Source organism: Vidua macroura, chromosome 1 (assembly GCF_024509145.1).
Source record: "Vidua macroura isolate BioBank_ID:100142 chromosome 1, ASM2450914v1, whole genome shotgun sequence".
NCBI lineage: Eukaryota > Metazoa > Chordata > Aves > Passeriformes > Viduidae > Vidua > Vidua macroura.
Window position 1 is genome coordinate 80,219,605 of NC_071571.1, and position 17,118 is coordinate 80,236,722.

The 17,118-nt window shown below is 41.7% G+C and overlaps 1 protein-coding gene across 1 annotated transcript in view; it reads left to right on the top strand.

Moving 5' to 3' along the window:
• The window catches only part of ANKH (ANKH inorganic pyrophosphate transport regulator), a 97,883-nt gene extending 95,073 nt beyond the window's left edge, over positions 1-2,810 (top strand). Inside the window, exon 12 of the mRNA XM_053979677.1 lies at positions 2,150-2,810. Coding sequence (XP_053835652.1) covers positions 2,150-2,266 — 117 coding nt within the window. The 3' untranslated portion in view covers positions 2,267-2,810. The remainder of the gene's footprint in view (positions 1-2,149) is intronic.
• The last annotated feature ends 14,308 nt before the right edge of the window (positions 2,811-17,118 follow it).

The window sequence follows — 17,118 nt, forward strand, 5'->3', positions numbered from 1 at the left end:
GTCTTTGGGTTGAAATAAAGCCAAAGGGTGCCCTCCAGCTGTTAATGGACATCTAGGCCATGGGACATGCTGGTCTGCAGTCAGAGAGTCTCTTGCTCCTCAAAAACACACGTGTATCATGGATATCCTGTAACTTCCTTACCACCAGAAGTTTTGCACTGTATATTTGCTACTGCAGTACAACTTAGCATCTTTATGTAGGCATAGGAACTACTCATCCAAGCTTACAATATGTGTATCTATATGAATATAGAATCATAGGATCACAGAAAGATAGAATGCTTTGGGTTGGAAGACACCTTAAAGAAACCTTAGAGTTCCAAGTTCTTTCCCATGGAAGGTGTTATGTAGTGTTACATAGTGTATACATTTAAATCTGTATGTATACACTATGTAGTACATATATCTCTGTATATATAGTTTTATTTCTTTATAAAACCAGCTCTGCTGGAAATCGACAGGAAGTACAGGTGCTTATGGTTTTTTGCTATCCAGAGGAGTGGCTTAAAACAAGACATACTCTTGCAAGAGTTGACAGTAAGAGCTTATAAATAATTAAACAGGTGATTTTTTACATACTTTTAACACTACAATCCTGCATGCGTGGAGTAGTGGTGAAACATGGATTTTGAAGAAGATTCCACTAAATTAGGTCAAACACAGGATAAATATTGACTAGGTGACTGGGTACATTGCAGTACCTGCATATTGTTCCCTTTCAGTTATGTGTTCAATGCACCATGTAGGGCACTAGGTCCAGCTCCAAGCAGAACCAGCAAGGTGTGTACATCATTCTGTAGTACAGAAGGACTCTGTAGATGGGAATAGAAAATATAATCTATGCAGTGACTTTTGTTTTTAATTAGACTTCTTACAAAGTGCCAAGTGGAAATACCCACCACTTCTATTTTTGAAAAAAAAAAAAAACAAAAAAAAAAAAAACAAAACAACAAACTACAGAAGATGGAATATCTAAAAGCCTTATATTGGAGCAACCTAAAATCAGTTTTGATATGTGTTGACAGTGCAGGCCATGGCAAGAGATCAAAGTGTACAAAGTTCATAAGACAACAGAACAATCATAATGTCTGTCATGATTAATTTGTCATGTTTGCCTTGAGAACCAAAGAGTAAAACTTTAAGACACTGAAATGGCTTATCTTGACCTTTGGTTTCACAACATTCTCATTGCTAGTTTGTTACCATAGTAGCTCACAGAGTCTTTCTGGCCAGGGACATTGTGCTTAATTTTTCTCAGTGGTGAGTGCAGGTAGTAGGAGTAATAACTAATTTATCCTTTATTCAGTGTGACAGTGGCAGAGCCAACCAGTAGCTCTATTACACCAGCTTATTCTGACCTGCAGTTGGAGAGATGCAGATCAAATATTGTATCTCTGAAATTTTGGAACTCCGATACACCCATCTCAGCTGAATCAATAATACCTTTTGTCAGCTGTACAATTGTTTTCAGTAAGACTAGTCAGCCTGCTGAGAAATGGGTAATAAGGAACAGATGCTTCAACTTGTTTTTTAGGGGGCTGAACTCTTCTTAGCTTTACTAATCCAGGACATCCTGGATGAATCATCAGACTTTTGAATGACCTCCTGCTCCTGCTGGCCAAAATTACTCTAATATTACTTTGCTTTGGTGAGGCAAGAGATCACAGTGGATCAGCAACACTAAGAAAAGCCAGAATGCTCACATCTTGTAAAATTCCTGAAGTTTGACATTTGAGAAATTAGGTTGCCACCTCGCCTCCCTCCCTAGAAAAGTTTTTCTTCTCTCACTTTTTGGTTTCCTTCCTTTTTGAAAATAAAAAGTCTGTGATGTAAAAGATTCCAGATTTCCAGATGCTCTCTTCTCTCCAGTCTTGCTGAAACCTGTTTTGGATGTTGCTTAGCATAAGAAATGCCTGACTGCATTTACGTTAGAAAGGAGAAAGCTGAGCCCCAGAAAGGCTATGGAAATTTTCTAAGTTAAGCCTAGTCCTTAGTGGCAAGCCACAAATATGACACAAATATTCTAGTTTTTAATAACATACTCTAAACAAACCATATTGTCACTTCACTTCTCCCAGTGTCCAAAGTTGATGGGAGTGTGTTCATGCACAACTTACTGATAGGTTTCTGGATCCTTGTTTCAATCTAGAAAAAGAAGAGGAATGAGAATGAGACAGCTGCAGAAGGCGAAGACTCTGCAATGACCGACATGCCTCACACAGAGGAAATGACAGACATCGTAGAAATGAGAGAAGAGAATGAATAATAAATGGGATGCAATTGTTCTCTGCAGGGACGATTGGAGTGACGCTTCAGCATCTTGTCGTCTCTCATACTTTTTTGTTTGTTCGTTTTTATTTTTGTAATAAAGAGGCCTTGATTTAAAAGGTTTCAGATAAATTCTCTAGCATACTGAGTATGCTCTCACTGATGAGGGACCTAAAAAGAGGTCTTTGCTTTTTTTTTTTCCCCAATTGAATTTTTTTTTCTCACTCCATGCAAGCGTAAAAGATACAATTGCATCACTGTAGAGTCTTCCTTACTTATGCATCCACCTTCTCTGGACAATCTGCATTTGTCAACCAAAGCCCTGCTCCTGTGCGCCTGTGTGTGTGCGGACCTACGCTCGCACACGCACACCGCCACGTGCCACTGGCTCAGTGCTACTGCCATAACCCCACTCCCTGCCCTCTCTCCTTTTCCTTCCTTTTCTTTATGAGAAATGGAAAAGAAGTTTGGAATACAGAGCTTTATTTTACTTGCTTGAAAATGACTTTGCTACATAAACTAATATACTATGGTGAACTATATCTTTTTGTTTGGCCTCATCACCAGAGCTTATACTGCACAGGGTACAAGACAGGGAGGAACATGGGAGTCTCCCCATAAAAAGTGGAGAAAAGCAGGTTCCTCTCTCATGTTGAAAGTGTGTGGATGTGTATATACACACACAGATACATGAACAGAGACATACATATATATATTTATATATATATATGCATATGATAAATAAAATACACACAGGACAAGAACTCTGTTTAGCTTTTATTCCATCAGAAAGATAGTAATCTTTTGAAAAATATAAACATTTAATTCAGAATTTTCTTGAATCATTAATTCCCACCTTATGTATAATTTTCTTTAGGAAAAAAAGTCATGCATTTTCCTCTTGTGAAGAGGGTGATGGCATCTGATAGACTTTGACTGTATTTGAATAAAACAAAAATAAATATTGATAAGCTTTACCAAAGTTCTTGTCCACTGACCTAACTTTAATTTTTAAAGGTTGATTTGTTCTCTATAATTATTTCTGGTGCCTCTATATTAAAAAAGAATAAGATCAGATAACGTATGCAGGATACCATGCTAGATAACATTGCTACACATAGTTCCATGAAATTTTTTATATAGAGATGTACCCATACTCACGCGTGTGTGCATGTGTATATATACTTATATATACATGCACACGCACACACACACAAATGTATGTTTTGCTATGATGTATTTACCTATGCAGTAGATCAAAATCCATGTGGTGAAGCTCAAGTACTGATGGTCCCCCAAGCTGAAAATTAGGGATTTTGATGATCTGTCAGCTCTCAAGGCAGCGTTGTGTGGGAGCCAGGAGCCGTTCACATCAGCCATGCGGAGCTGTGCTTGTGGCTGGAGTGCACCTTAAATAACAGCGTGAGGTCGGGTGGGAGACTCAGGTTGGGTGGAAATGAAGGCTGTCTAAGAGGTGAGGGAAGCAGGGAGGGTTTGGGTGTCACCGATGCTGCTGTGGCAGCAGTTTGTGTTTCTGTGCTCTTCTGTGTTTGGCTGCAGGGCAGCGCTTGTTACCGGTCTATAGTAGCTTGGGTCCTTTCAGATTTAATCATGTCAGAGTCTGGAAACCATTATCCTCCATCCTATCTATATCCATAAATCAGTTAATTTAAACCTTATTTAGTAAAAGTATATTTTTCTAAGTTGTGGAAATTATTATTTAATTGTGGACAAATTCTGTTTCTAGATTTATTTGCCAGGTAGTCCCAGCAGTCAGAGAACTGATCAAAACTAAACATTACTTTAAATGTTTTATCAGTATATGTGTGTGTAGACATACACATGTGTATAAATATATATATATTGTATATTATGTACATTTATTTTAAACTACGTTTCCTATTTTTCCAAGTTCAGCTAAAAATGTCTCTACAAAACTACGGAGTTGACTAGTAACCAGTTATGGCCATCATGAAAGGCATTGTATCAATGAACTTTACATTTTAATGGAAAGATTTGTACCAATTTGTTACATATGCAAATACAATAAGAAAAAAATGCAGAAATTACTGTGTTAACTGACAGATTTACTAAATCAGTTTACGGTTAATGAGCAGTGGTGCTAGGAGGGTAAGTCTAAAACCAGTAACCATGTTAGCTGTGTCACCACAGGGTAAATACTTTTTGACAGTAGATTAAAATAAATTCTTTTTCAAAAACCCTCAGACAAATTAATGTGTGCAGGATGTAAACTGTACACATTCATGAATACAGGTTCTCAAACAGTCATGTATATAAGGTGTATATAGACAGTTACAGATCACAGTGACCATTGGAGGTCTCCTCTATTCATGTAGTTTTGGTTTCTCCAGTACATTTGTCTCCAAGTCCACAAGATGCAGTTTTTCAGGAACTGTAGAGATGAAGCAGGAAAATATTTTTGTGTAATGTGTGTATTTCTTTTGGTACATGACTGAAATTCAAACAGCAGTACTTTTTAAGAATTTTGAGCCTTACCAGTGTAGGTTTCAATGTAATCACTGCACCAAAAAGTAAAAATCTGAAAACAAAGGATAACACTGAGGCATGTACTTTAGATAAAAGATAAACAAATATTTTAAAAATTAATTATTGGTCATACAGAGCTAAACTTATGGCACTGTAAAAGATAAATTTTCAGTTGTGTGTGTAATACTTATTAGGCCTTTACTTTGCAAGATACTGAATGAGCATAGGAGTGGTGGGATTTGGGCAAGAATTGAAGCAGTCACATAAGGACACATGCATTGCATCTCTTTCTGCTTCCTGCAGGTCATGTATTTCTTTGCATTTCTCTGCTGGATTAACAAAATGTGATGATATTTCTGCAGGCAGTGGGTCCCAGCCAGCCCCTCGTGCTGGACCAGGTACTTGCTGGTGGACAGGCAGGGTGCTCAGCGAGGAGGGAGCTCTCCCTCTGTCCCTTGCAGACACAGGGCCTGCTTCTGGGAATGTTGGCAGGAGCTTCAGCAACCTGCTCAAACCTTGCTGCTGCCTGTTAGTGGCAAATTGAGTTGGGCTGGTGAAGCAGCCAGTGTGATGGGCTACAGGTTGGGAGTGGGCAGACATCCTCTGTGGCCAAAGCCCAAATCAGAGCATCACTGAGAGTGTTTCTATCAGGTAGATGCTGGCATATGCCCTGTCCTACACTTCTTCCTATCCAAGAGTACTTTCTTGAGTTCTAGTACAATGCTGTGTCTCTCTTGTGCTGTTGCTTATGAAATTGTTATCTATCTCTGTGGTAATTATTTTGCAATAGAAACCCATCCTGTTTCTGTGTCAGAGAGCTGGAGCACTGTCATCTCAGTGAATTCATGTGGAGACTTGGCCTTTCCAGACTGAATTACACAATCGAAGTTACAATAAAAAGAGAAAAAAAGTTGAACTGCATCTTACATCTTGTATTGCAGAGCAGCTCACACAGAGGGAAATAAGAGCAGAACGCCAATAAGCTGTGGATTAATGTTCCTCGGCTTTTAATAAGTACATAAAGTTGTGTTAATGTGTCTCGAGCTTTCCTTTTTCAGAATTAAAGAAAACATTGCAGGTTTTTTTCCCCTCACTGCCCTAAGCAGGCTCTCACACCCACCAAGCGTCACAGGACTTGATGGGCAAAGCTCCGCATCTCTCAGCCAGCGCCTGAAGCCATTTGGGTGCAGCAGCGGGTTCCCAGGCGTGGGGCAGTCCCGCCCCCCATCCCCCCTGGCACAGCCGTTCCAGACAGGAGGGCTTAGATCCCTGCTTTTTAGATAGAGCCGCCCTAAGTGAGAGGATTGGGTAAGTAACAGAGAAGTCTTTTTGTTTTCTACTCATTTTGCTGCTAAATATTTCCTTTGAACAGGAGATTTATATCTGCCTCTTGCTCGGTGTTTCACCGAATCTGCAGCCAGAGAAGCAGCCCCAGACGGAGGGTTGGCCGATGAATGCAGCTGATTCAGGGCAGGCCACGGCCCACGAACAGAAACCTTTTGAAGGCAGGAGAGCCTTCTTTTATGGGATGGCGCCGCGTGCTTAAAAAGAAGGCAGAAAGGATGCTTTCAGGCCCGGGCAGCCAGCGGCGTCGGGCATGGTTTTGTGTTGGGCCGCAAGGTGGCAAGGGGAACGGAGCATCCTGCAGCTTGGGCATCCCAGCTCCCCTGCTGGTCAAGTGCAGGACAGCGTAGGGCATGGCCAGGCGGCAGGATGGGCTCCGCCTCCCACCGAGGGCTCGTACTTGTGGCGTGGCTGGCAGAGGCTCGGGTGCAGCTGGGCGTTTCCTGGGGATAGTGGCAGTAACCCTTGGAAAGCCATGCACGCGTGTATGGGTGTGTATTGTGCAGGCAAGTTTGTTACGACCTTTGAAAAGTTCCTTGTAACAAGGGTTCAAGTCTAAACATGATCTCAATGTGGGACTAATACTAATCCATTTTTTAAAATTGCAATTTAAGCAAAAGAATACATGAAACAACAGACTTTATACCATGAAGCTAAAACATGATTTAAATGAGTGAGCTGAAATGGGAGAGAAAGAGGACACGTTGAAAATCTTATAGATATTGCATATCCCTCCTGAGACAGCAGCATGGTGTGGAGATGAGGGAATCAAAGGGCAGAAAACATCATTTCCCTTTCAGCTGCCCTGGAGAGGGACTGAGGATGAGGAGCAGTGTGTCCATGTAACACCACTTCTGAGTATGTTGGTTTCCCAGTAGAGGAGCCTTCAGAGACAGGAGTGTGAAACATCTTCGAAGATGATTCAAACAGAAATAAACCAGCATGTAGGTTTTGTAATGTGCAGTAAGGAGGCACTACATGTCTTCCAGTTTCTGAGTAACTGACAGGGCTGCATTGGGGAAATGTCACTTAAGTATTAATTAAACATGACAAAATTATCACAATTTTGGTAGCAAATTGGCATGTCCCAATTATGAAATCATGAAATGTTAGGATTCCCTTCCCCTGTTCATGTTTGGCTTTCTACTAGAGTACAGCAAACCATCTACTTTGAAGGGAGTAAGGTCCTGTGGAGGGGTTGCAGTGCAAAACAGGCTGTGGGGGCTTGTGGTAGAGTCCCAGGTAGGAAGAGGGGCTCAGAATTTGTTCTGTGCCCTGCAATACACTGTATAGCAGCCTGGCAGCATCGTGAAACAAGGCAGAATCGCCAGCTTAGCAGCAAACTGTGTCCAAGCATGGTCACAAGCTGCAGCAGCCCTGCAGAGCAGCAGGAAGGCATGGGATGCAGCGTAGCCCTGGCTCCAAGCTCAGGCTTGGGCAGCTTGTGTGGATTTGCTTTGGAGAGCCAAGTTCAATTGTCAGTGCATAGATGCAATCCTCAGCAAAACCATTGCCAGACCTCTCAGTAATTGGCATCTTCTGAACAAAAAGGCCAAAGACAAAGTACGGGGGCAGAGGGATCGAGCTTTAGGCTGGGCTTGGAGCACAGGCTTGCACAGAAGGGCATTTTGGCTGCAGCTCCTGCAAATTAATTGTAGGGTTAGAGAATGAGCTTCAGTCTCAGCATTTCATAACCATGACATCCAATCCATCTGAGTAAAACAGAAGGATGGCAGTATAGTTCTAGATGCTCTTTTGTCTGTAATCCCAAGGGGAAACTTTAGTTTTACCAAACCTTGTCACTGCTCAAAACAATTTATTTGTTTTACCTCACTATTTTCTGTCATTCCGAGTTCAGTGTCTTCAGATATTTCCTCATTTTCTTCTGAAGGTTCCTGCTAGGCTTATTTTGTCTGTTGGCATTTTGAAAAGGAAAATGTAATCGTCATGCTGACTGAATGTCAACTAACGCTGTGATTAAAAAGTAGCTTACAACAAAACTCTTCTTTGATGGACTGTTTTTTACTTCACATTTGCTAAACTGAAAAGGAGAGTCAAGAAGCAGAAGGAATTGGGGGGAGTCGTTACCTAAATCAAGAATTAAATGAGTTAATTCAAGTTAATTTCTTAGCTCCAGCCACTTAGTGACTTTCTAGTGAAAACCTTCACCCAGACTTTTCCAGCAAAGTTAGCAGTGCATCCCCAGAGCAGCACAGAATAGTTTGAGGCATGCAGGCTTTGTATATTTTACAACTGAATGTATAATGAGTTGTAAAGTCTGATTAACAGGGGTAATCCATTAAATTTAAAATTCATCTGGACATGAGCAGCCTGGTCCTGTATCAAAGGTGGCCCTTCTTTGAATGGAGGGGGTCTTAGAAAGAAAACTGCCTGCAATCCCCTTACAACCTAAATTGTTCTCTGATTCAACCAGGAACCTAGAGAGGTCCCTTCATCTTAAAGGACTTAAGATTGCTTGCCTTTTTTTAGGCTTTTAGTTCAGGATTGAGAGACAGTGCCTAATAGGGGCCTACAATGTAGAGATATGAGCAAAAATGTTGAGCTGCACAGATTCTTTTACCGATGACAAAACTTTGGTATTGCAGAGCCAGCTTTACAGTACCCTCCCACCCTCTGGGAGCCCACAGTGAGAGCAAAGCAAAAATAAGCTATTGTATCTGCTGATAAAGTATTTGAGTACTGTACTGCATTTCTCCCATTAACTCTCTAAGAAAAACTGCCCGGAAACAGCAAGCAATTGCACTTACTACCTGCTCCTCCCACCTCTCTTCATGTGCATCATTCAGCATTTAAAAAAAGCTACCCTTTCTCATAACTTCCCTTTGTAATCAAGGTAATGCAAAGTAAATACTTACATTTATGTAATAGAATGGCTTGGCCTATCTGTAAATGAGAGCATAGAAATTCCCTCTTAGGAATGGATGTAAAAATTGGAACAGCAGCTTTATCCATAATACATTAAAAAACCCACAACAGAAATGCAAAGAAAAAAATTGCAGAACTGAAAAATAAATTAATTTGATTAACTTTTAAGGAGACTACTGCCTGGGTGGCAAGTAAGGTGTATGTACACATGCAGAAAAGAGCAGAGCCTGGAACTAACTTTCATTGCTCTCCAAAGCAAATATAACTCTGCTTTTGTGCCTATTATGATGAACAAAAAATCCCTTCTAAGCTATAATGAAACAATTGGAAGGCTACAGGCAATAAATTAACTGGTTACTTAGATAAACTGATTTTATCCACCAAGTTTGCAAGAACCACAAAACTGCAAAAGGAAATTCTCGAAAAAAGTTAAAGGTACCTATTTTTGTAGATGACATTTCCTTGCTTATTACCATCAGCAAGTTTTTCACTTGGTTTAATAAAATTATTTGCAATATCTTTGTATATTTTTAAAAAGCAAATGCACAGGATGCAAGGCTTAACCTGTGTTTCAAGTGGCAGAAACAGCCCCTGCTATCATAGAAGCAATCAAGCCCAAATCATGTCAGGTTTTGATCTTTAGAACATTGCTCTGTCTGCTCCCTTATTTTAGATAATTTAGGTTATTTTGTGGTGTTACTGCCTCTGCCTTAGTTTTGTGAAGCCAAACACCTATGGAGGCTTTGTGATAAGAGACTTCAAGTTGGGATTGAAGGTAGTGTCAAAGCCCCCTGCGCTGCTTGTGCTGTTTGACAGGGCATTTTACCACCACAGGCCACAGAAATTCTAAGTGGACTTGACTGTCTCTGGTGGAATAGCTGAAATGCATTTCATGGGGTTTGGGCAGCACATCTTAGCAGCAGTCCCTTTGAGAAAGACTTGTTTCCCCTACATGTTTCCCCGACATGAGAGTGCCTGGGGAGGAGCACGTGGGAGTGCAGAGGACTGAGTGTGTGTATGCAGACAGAGAGGGACAGATGGCTGCAAATGAATGAGCTGAAGTGTCTTTTGAAAGCACCCTGCGCTGTGTTACCCTGCAAGGACCTTACTGGTGGGCAAAGAGAGCAATAAGCCCTTCATTTTTCATCTTTAGTGAAGGCTTCTCTGGCATTTAAAGGTTACTGGACATCTTAGTAGATCCTAGTTACTAGAGAAACACAAACTTTGTAGTGCTAAGGAGCACAACAGAGAGCAAACTTTGCTGCGCCTTCTGCAGTGGAGAAGCCAGTGTCACACAGCCTGCTCTCTCCATCTTTGCACACTTGAGCAGGGCCAGCCACAAGGTCAGTCTAGAAGGGAAACTACAAACACTGAGCAAAACCTAAAGTACAGAGCAGCAGCCAAGAACTGTTTTGTCTTCACAGCAGGAAGGCATCATGGAGGAGAACCAAACCATGTAGTGGTAACTCCCAGGAAGTCTCAGCTCGGATGCAGTTTCTGAACAAAGATAGCTTTGGCCACATCATGCAAGGTCAGACTGCACCATTTGTAACATGATACTACAGCACAGAGGGTTGTCCAGTCTCAGAGGGATGCTATAAGGATAACATTCACTAATGCTGGTGAAAGATGCTTGGATACTACAGGGAACAGTGTCACAGAAATGCCTAAAAATACTGAATTCATATTTCCTTGTTCTAATTGTGCCTTTGGGTTCTCTAAAATTGACTTGTTTTTAGTTTTACAGAAATACCTTTATAATTGAGAGTGAGAAGTAGTGTCTGGAAACAGCATCCTAAAATAAAGGCAAAACAAAATCTGAAGACTCTTGCTCAGGAAAGAGGGGAAAGGAAGTTTGGGAGCCTCATGTTTTCCCAGCCTGGCCCTCTGACCATGGATTATTCTGCAGGACAACATCTTGTTCTGTTCTCAGCAGGCTAACGGTGCTGAAAGAGGCAAAAGCAGTAGCTAGCCACACTTTGCCAAAGCTGCCCTGAGATTAAGTTCAATCAACACACTTCTGTAGAGAAAAGGCCCCATTTTTCAGTTTGTTCCTATAATTTGAAGGTAAATCTGAGAACTAGGCAAATGCATATTTCACCTGAGAGGTATCAGTGGGTTTTCATTTCTTTCAGAATATCTTTCAGCATCAACATCAGATTCTTTCTTACGACAAAGCTGTCTTTATGCAAAGCAGTGTGCCTAATAGCCATCCTCGACTACTTAAACAAGTCAATTTTGCAAGGACTGTAGATATCAAGCCAGAGCATTGTTTGGAACTACAGTACAGGGATCCTAGATTTTAAATGAAATGTTACCTCATGCATCATTTTCTGTCACACTTGTAGAATTCCAGTTAGTTTTTCTCAAAATAAATGTTGCTTTCTGTAATTTGTACACTTGCTAAAGCTGCTGGTATGTTTTTTTAATGACTGTTCTGCTTTGCTTTAAACATGTGGGTTTTCTTTAAACAAAAATGAAGGTTAAAACTTTGTACATTTTTAAAATGACTGCTAAGGTCAGAAGTATAAAAATATATGATGCATTAAAATTGAGTGCTGTATATGTATTTAACATAGATGTACCTTTTTGCATTGTTAAAAAGAATAATCCATGCTTTCTTTGAGGGGGATCTGTGCTCCAATATTGTCCAATAGCTTTCATATTCTAATTACTTTAATTAAAGTTCTAACAGTTTGCATATGATTAATGAATCTGATTTCTTCTGTTTTATTAAATCTGATAATCTGACAAGGTCTAAAATGCTCTTCTCATTTGGAACAAGCAAAATATACCTCCTGGTGAGAAATTAATCCAACACTCAAATTGTTTTTGAATTATGAGCATAATGCTGCCAACTGCAAGGTCTTAACTTGAAGTTAATGAAATGTAAAGGTATCCATAAAATGATGCAAGGAAAGCTCTTTATTTCTACAAAGCTTCCAAGTGTTGTTGATATGGAAATACGATGGTCAGAATACTTTTTCCATACCAAATCAAATACTTTTTCATTCCTGTTAAACAGACACTTAGTATTTAAAGGGAGAGCATTATTCTCATCAGGCCGAGGCAAACCTAAGTGTCAGGAGAAGATTCATCTATCTGGCAGGTCACCAAAGCTGTTCTTATGAAGCTGCAAAAGCATTCTTAAATTTTGATCACATTCCTTAAGTATTCCCAAATGACCAAATGTGAGCCACTCTGAGCCAGTGAGAAGACTGGCTCTTAGTGTTTTGACACTTGAGCAGCCATTGGTTTTAAAATTGTCTTGGAGAAATACCATGGTAAGACTTTGTCCATGACCCCCTGGGATCCTGGTGCCTCAGTTCTCCTTACACTGGACCACAGCAGAGATCCAGCCTTAGAGTCTCCTGCACCTTGTCAGCCCCTCAGTTCCTGCCTATTTCTTCTTGTCTCCTCCCTTTGGGGCTCCATGACCACCCTCTCATGCCCCTGGCATCTGTGAAGGGCTGGGAACTATAGCTCTGTTTCTCCTGGACCTTGGTGCAGGGCTATCCAGGGGACATTCAGAGAGCCCTGAACTGGCTCTCGCCTTGTCCAGCTCCCCCATCCCACTCTCCAGCCATGGCTGCAGAGAGGATTGGCTTCTGTCTAGTCACATTCCTGTCTGAGACCAGGAGGGCTGAGCAGAGCAGAGATCACAATCAGGGTATCTACACCAGCAAATGATCTGTCTCTGCCCCACTCCCAGGCGCGGGCTCGCTGGCTGCTGGCACCTGCTGGCATGGCTGTCCCACGCACAGAGTGGTCCCTGACCTTCCCAAGGTCTCCTTTCCCAGAGCACTGCCCTTGCACGAGGCCATGCTAAAAAAAACAATAGGCAAAGAAAAGGGAGTTTGGATAGGGCTCAGCAAAAGCTACTGCCCTTGTGCCACTCATGAGGCCAGACCAAGGGACCCAACCTCCCATGGCTCGAAAGGCCAGAGCCTGTTTGGAAATAGCTTTGAGAACTGCTGCCACACTGCTTCGTTTTGAGCAGACTGAGCAAGGCCAAACAGCACAGACAGAGTCACATGGTGGCCAGTTAGACATTTCTCAAACTAAGCTTTTTCTTTCAGGGACTTTGTAGGCTTTATTTCATTTTCCTAAGAAAGTAAGGGCCTGATCTGAAGCAGGGAAAAAGCAAGACATGCAGTATGAGGGCAAATAGCATTATTATTTCACCTTCTTAGCTTGTAGTCTTGAAAGTCTCCTCTCTCTCAGACCCATCAGCAGCCCCTCCTCTGACCTCCATCAGTAATGATGACAATTAGCTCTTCCATTAATGATGTATATTGAAATATAATCCATTTTATTCCCCCAAAGGCATGCACAGACCTCAGACGAGAAAGTGCCCAACTCCAGACAGAAGCTCTCCCACTTGTGGGTGGTTCTGCACAGCATTTACTTTTGTGTCCAAAAATCAGTGACAAAGTGGCAGAATGCAGCTCTGCTGGAGGTCTACAGCATCTGTGCTGCTGAGGGAAGACCTATTCCGTGGCTCGGAAAAGGGCTTTTTACTGCAGACAGGTAAAAAAGTACTGACACTAACAGAGGTATGGCACTAAGGGAGCAGAAGCCTCACCATTGCCTGTAAATGACACTTCTGAATGTGTTGGATGACCACAGCAAACACTCTCCCAGTCTCTGTGACATGCATGGAGACCCACAGGGAGGAAAACCAAAGCCTGAGTGCTGCTTGACAGCTCAGAAGAAAGCAAAGCAGCAGTTATCAACTCTCTACAGCTGTTCTGCAGCTGTGAAAAATGGGCCTCCTTCCTCTAGGTGACATAAAAACTGTGTCTCATGAGCAGACATTTTCCTGGCAGCTGGAGCCAGTGCTCCCAAACTTACAGCCAGAATAGATTGCTCTGTGCTGAGCCCACCTACATATGCAGGTGGTAAATTCCCACATCCTCCAGTGCAGTATTCCTTTAAAGAACCAGGGGTTTTGCTGGCAATCCCCACCAATGATAACAGTCCCAGCAATGCAACAGGATGCCTTCCCAACTGCAGATCTTACACCTTCTCTCCTAGCTCCTCAAAGGCAACTTCACACCATTATTTCCTTTGAATTTTCCATGCTGTTGCTTTACATATTTCTGGGAAGGCAGACACACCAGAATGAGCATCCATGGGATTGGGTGTTGGGAGATTGTATTGATACCCGGACCTTACAAACGAGGTGACTGTTGAAACTGTCACAGATTTGCTTTAAACATCCCTAAGCACTGCTCCAGTTCATTTTTCCTTTTCCTTTTTTTTTTTAATAATGTCTCCAGCGACCTACTACCTTCTAGAATGCACTATTTTGTGTAATTAACAGAAGTTTTTGTTTGCAACATCTGTTTGATGAATCAAAATCCAGAACATCTGAGTGAATGGAGCTCTAAAGAGGGCTCATCAGTAAATGAACACCATGGAAGCACTTGGTTGTCTTAAAGCAAGGTTAATATTAGATACCAAAAGCTAGAACACAAGAGTCATGTGCCATCCCCTGGGGTAATATCTGCAGGAGGTGCAGGAGGCCAGTGATGCTCTGAGTGGGTGTTTGCTTGGGAGGATCTTAGGGTGCCTGAATGGAAGATGAGAGTCTGAGGCTCACAGGAGACAGATTGTCTTGCCACTGTGCAAGTGCTATTTAAACAAGGGAAATAAACAACTCACTGAAATTTGGTGGGTTTCTTGTTGTTTTAGTTGTAAACCCTCCCTTTCCTCTATGTTTTCAACTCTATTGGCCAAGCAACTTGACAATTACCCCTGAGGAGAAATTTTATTGGTTCTTCTGTCTCCCTTTTGAATATGAACTCAAACGACATGCTTAGGTGAGAGAACAGAAACTGCTCTAAACTGCTGCTTGATGGCTTCCTGAAAGGAACACAATCCTCCAAAATGCAAGTGCACTCATGATGCAGTTCACTGGCACAGAAGCTGAAGTTTGGCAGCAAGAGATGAACCTGCCTAGGAGGGGCAAGAAGCAAGCTATTACTTTCAGCTTTGCAGAACCACTCCTTGAGCAAAACACCACATCTTCTGTATAAAACAAAGGCCAAAATGTTATGCAATACTAAAAAAAAAAAAATATTTAAAGTAGAGGGCCTGGAAAGAGTTTAAGTGAAACGGACACATTTTACAGGTTTATGCCCCATCCTCTACATCCTTCTTGCTCAATGTAATTTGTTATTTCTCTTACCCTTTATACAAAACCAAAAAAATTCTTACGATGCAGAAGACATTCAGAAACAGTAATGACAACAGTAATAGTTCAGCAAGTGGTCCACCTCTACATATATAGCCTATTCAGTTCTGAGTATGTCTTTCAGCTAGAAATTATTTTTATCATCTCATTAACAGCAATACAAGCAATAATATTCTGTTTTTCAAGGTATTTTAAATCTTTGTAAGTGTCTTGGCTACAACTGGGTTTTTTTCCCCTCTATAATAAGGACAGTAAAAATAAATTATGCTTTGTGCACCTTCAACTGCAGTTGGAAACTAACAGGTTTCTACATCTTAAAAATTACTTGATTTACTCTTGGACAATGTGAGACTCCAACCTCACCATTTCTCACCATACATTATTTTTGACACTATGAAGCCTCATTTTTGTGAAGCAGGAATAAGTTATACCGGAACAGTGATGATTTTGTCTGTGAAGACTCACATGCCTCAATACATCACATGAAGGTTTGGATGAATAAATAAACAAAACCAGATACTCAGCAGCCAAAGAGAGGGCTTGCTACAAATTTCAACTCCTACTAGCAGATTCTTATTCAAGGTGTAAAACAGATGAACTGCTTGATATTCAAAAAGCTAAAAATGTAAAGGCATGAAAAATCTCAAGTTTCTTATCACTTCATTCACATTGTTCCACATGTGTTCAAAATGTCTATCACCTACCTATGCACTATGAACTTCAACTTATATATCCTGTCATGCAAGGATGATGCTGCTAAGCTGTGGTTTTTTGAGATCACTGCATCACAAGGCAAAGATCAGTACATCACTAGGTCACAAGGCAAAGCATTTTGGCCGCACCGTATTTCCTCAGCACGGTCGGAGTTCGTGTATCATCACCACGGTGAAGTGACAAGCCAGCAGAAGCCCTGGTTGTGCCTCGGCAGGGAAGGGCTGCGGATGCCACCAGCTGGGCGGTGTGGGAGCCTGGGCTGTCCCCTGGCCTGCAGGGACACCTGGTGACAGACCGGGAGGGGAGGGTACGCTCGCCCTGCGGCGGTGCGGGACCCGGGTGAGGGGCTCCTGGGCTCCCCTGCAAAACCACTCCGAGCCGGGGGCAGCTGTGGGCCAGAAATAAACAATTCCGGTGAAAGGTCTGTGAAATGCCTTAAGACTGTTTCAGAAGGATGGTACTTGTTTCTTAATTACTGTAGCTGGGTTTTTTTCTTTTTATTCTTTTGGGGTTTTTTAATCTTAGATGTATGGTGCACAACAGATGCAACACGGACAAGTATCTGAATTCCGTCCCATCCCAGCAAGCCACCAGCAGTTGCAGAAGTATCTGATTCTAGAAAGGTAAGAGAGATGGGGGGGAGGAAAGTACCCACTGTGTTCAGCCTACATAAAAACATAATTTCAATAAAATGAGGGACTGGGTTTTTTTCAATTTAAAATACTGTATGTTTCAGACTGACACTGCAGAGCACATGCAGAGGCCACCTACTACAGCCCAAAGGAAATTTATCCCATCTAAGACCTTGTAGGCAGGTGTCTAAAAACACCACCATCCCAAACCCCACAATTCCAAAAAGAGACAAATTGGGCAAACTATCCCCTAGAGGAGACAGATGGTGATCACATTCAGTGTGCCCCTCCTTCCTCAGCATGCCAAAGTAACCTCCCAACAGCCCTGATAAACCAATCTGTAGTCAGTACTGACCAGTTCTTCAGTGGTCCAGTACATTTTAGGACGGTATTTTTGCCATCCACAGGAGTTATGAATAGAAAATAATTTCATCAGTATCCAGGGAGAAATGAGTGCTCTGGGGAAAAGGGACTAGAGAGATGCCTTCTTTGTGAGGTTTCTACCATGCTGAACTTCCTGCTTCACTTTCAGCTCTGTGGAATTAATAACATTTCTTTTCCATTTCA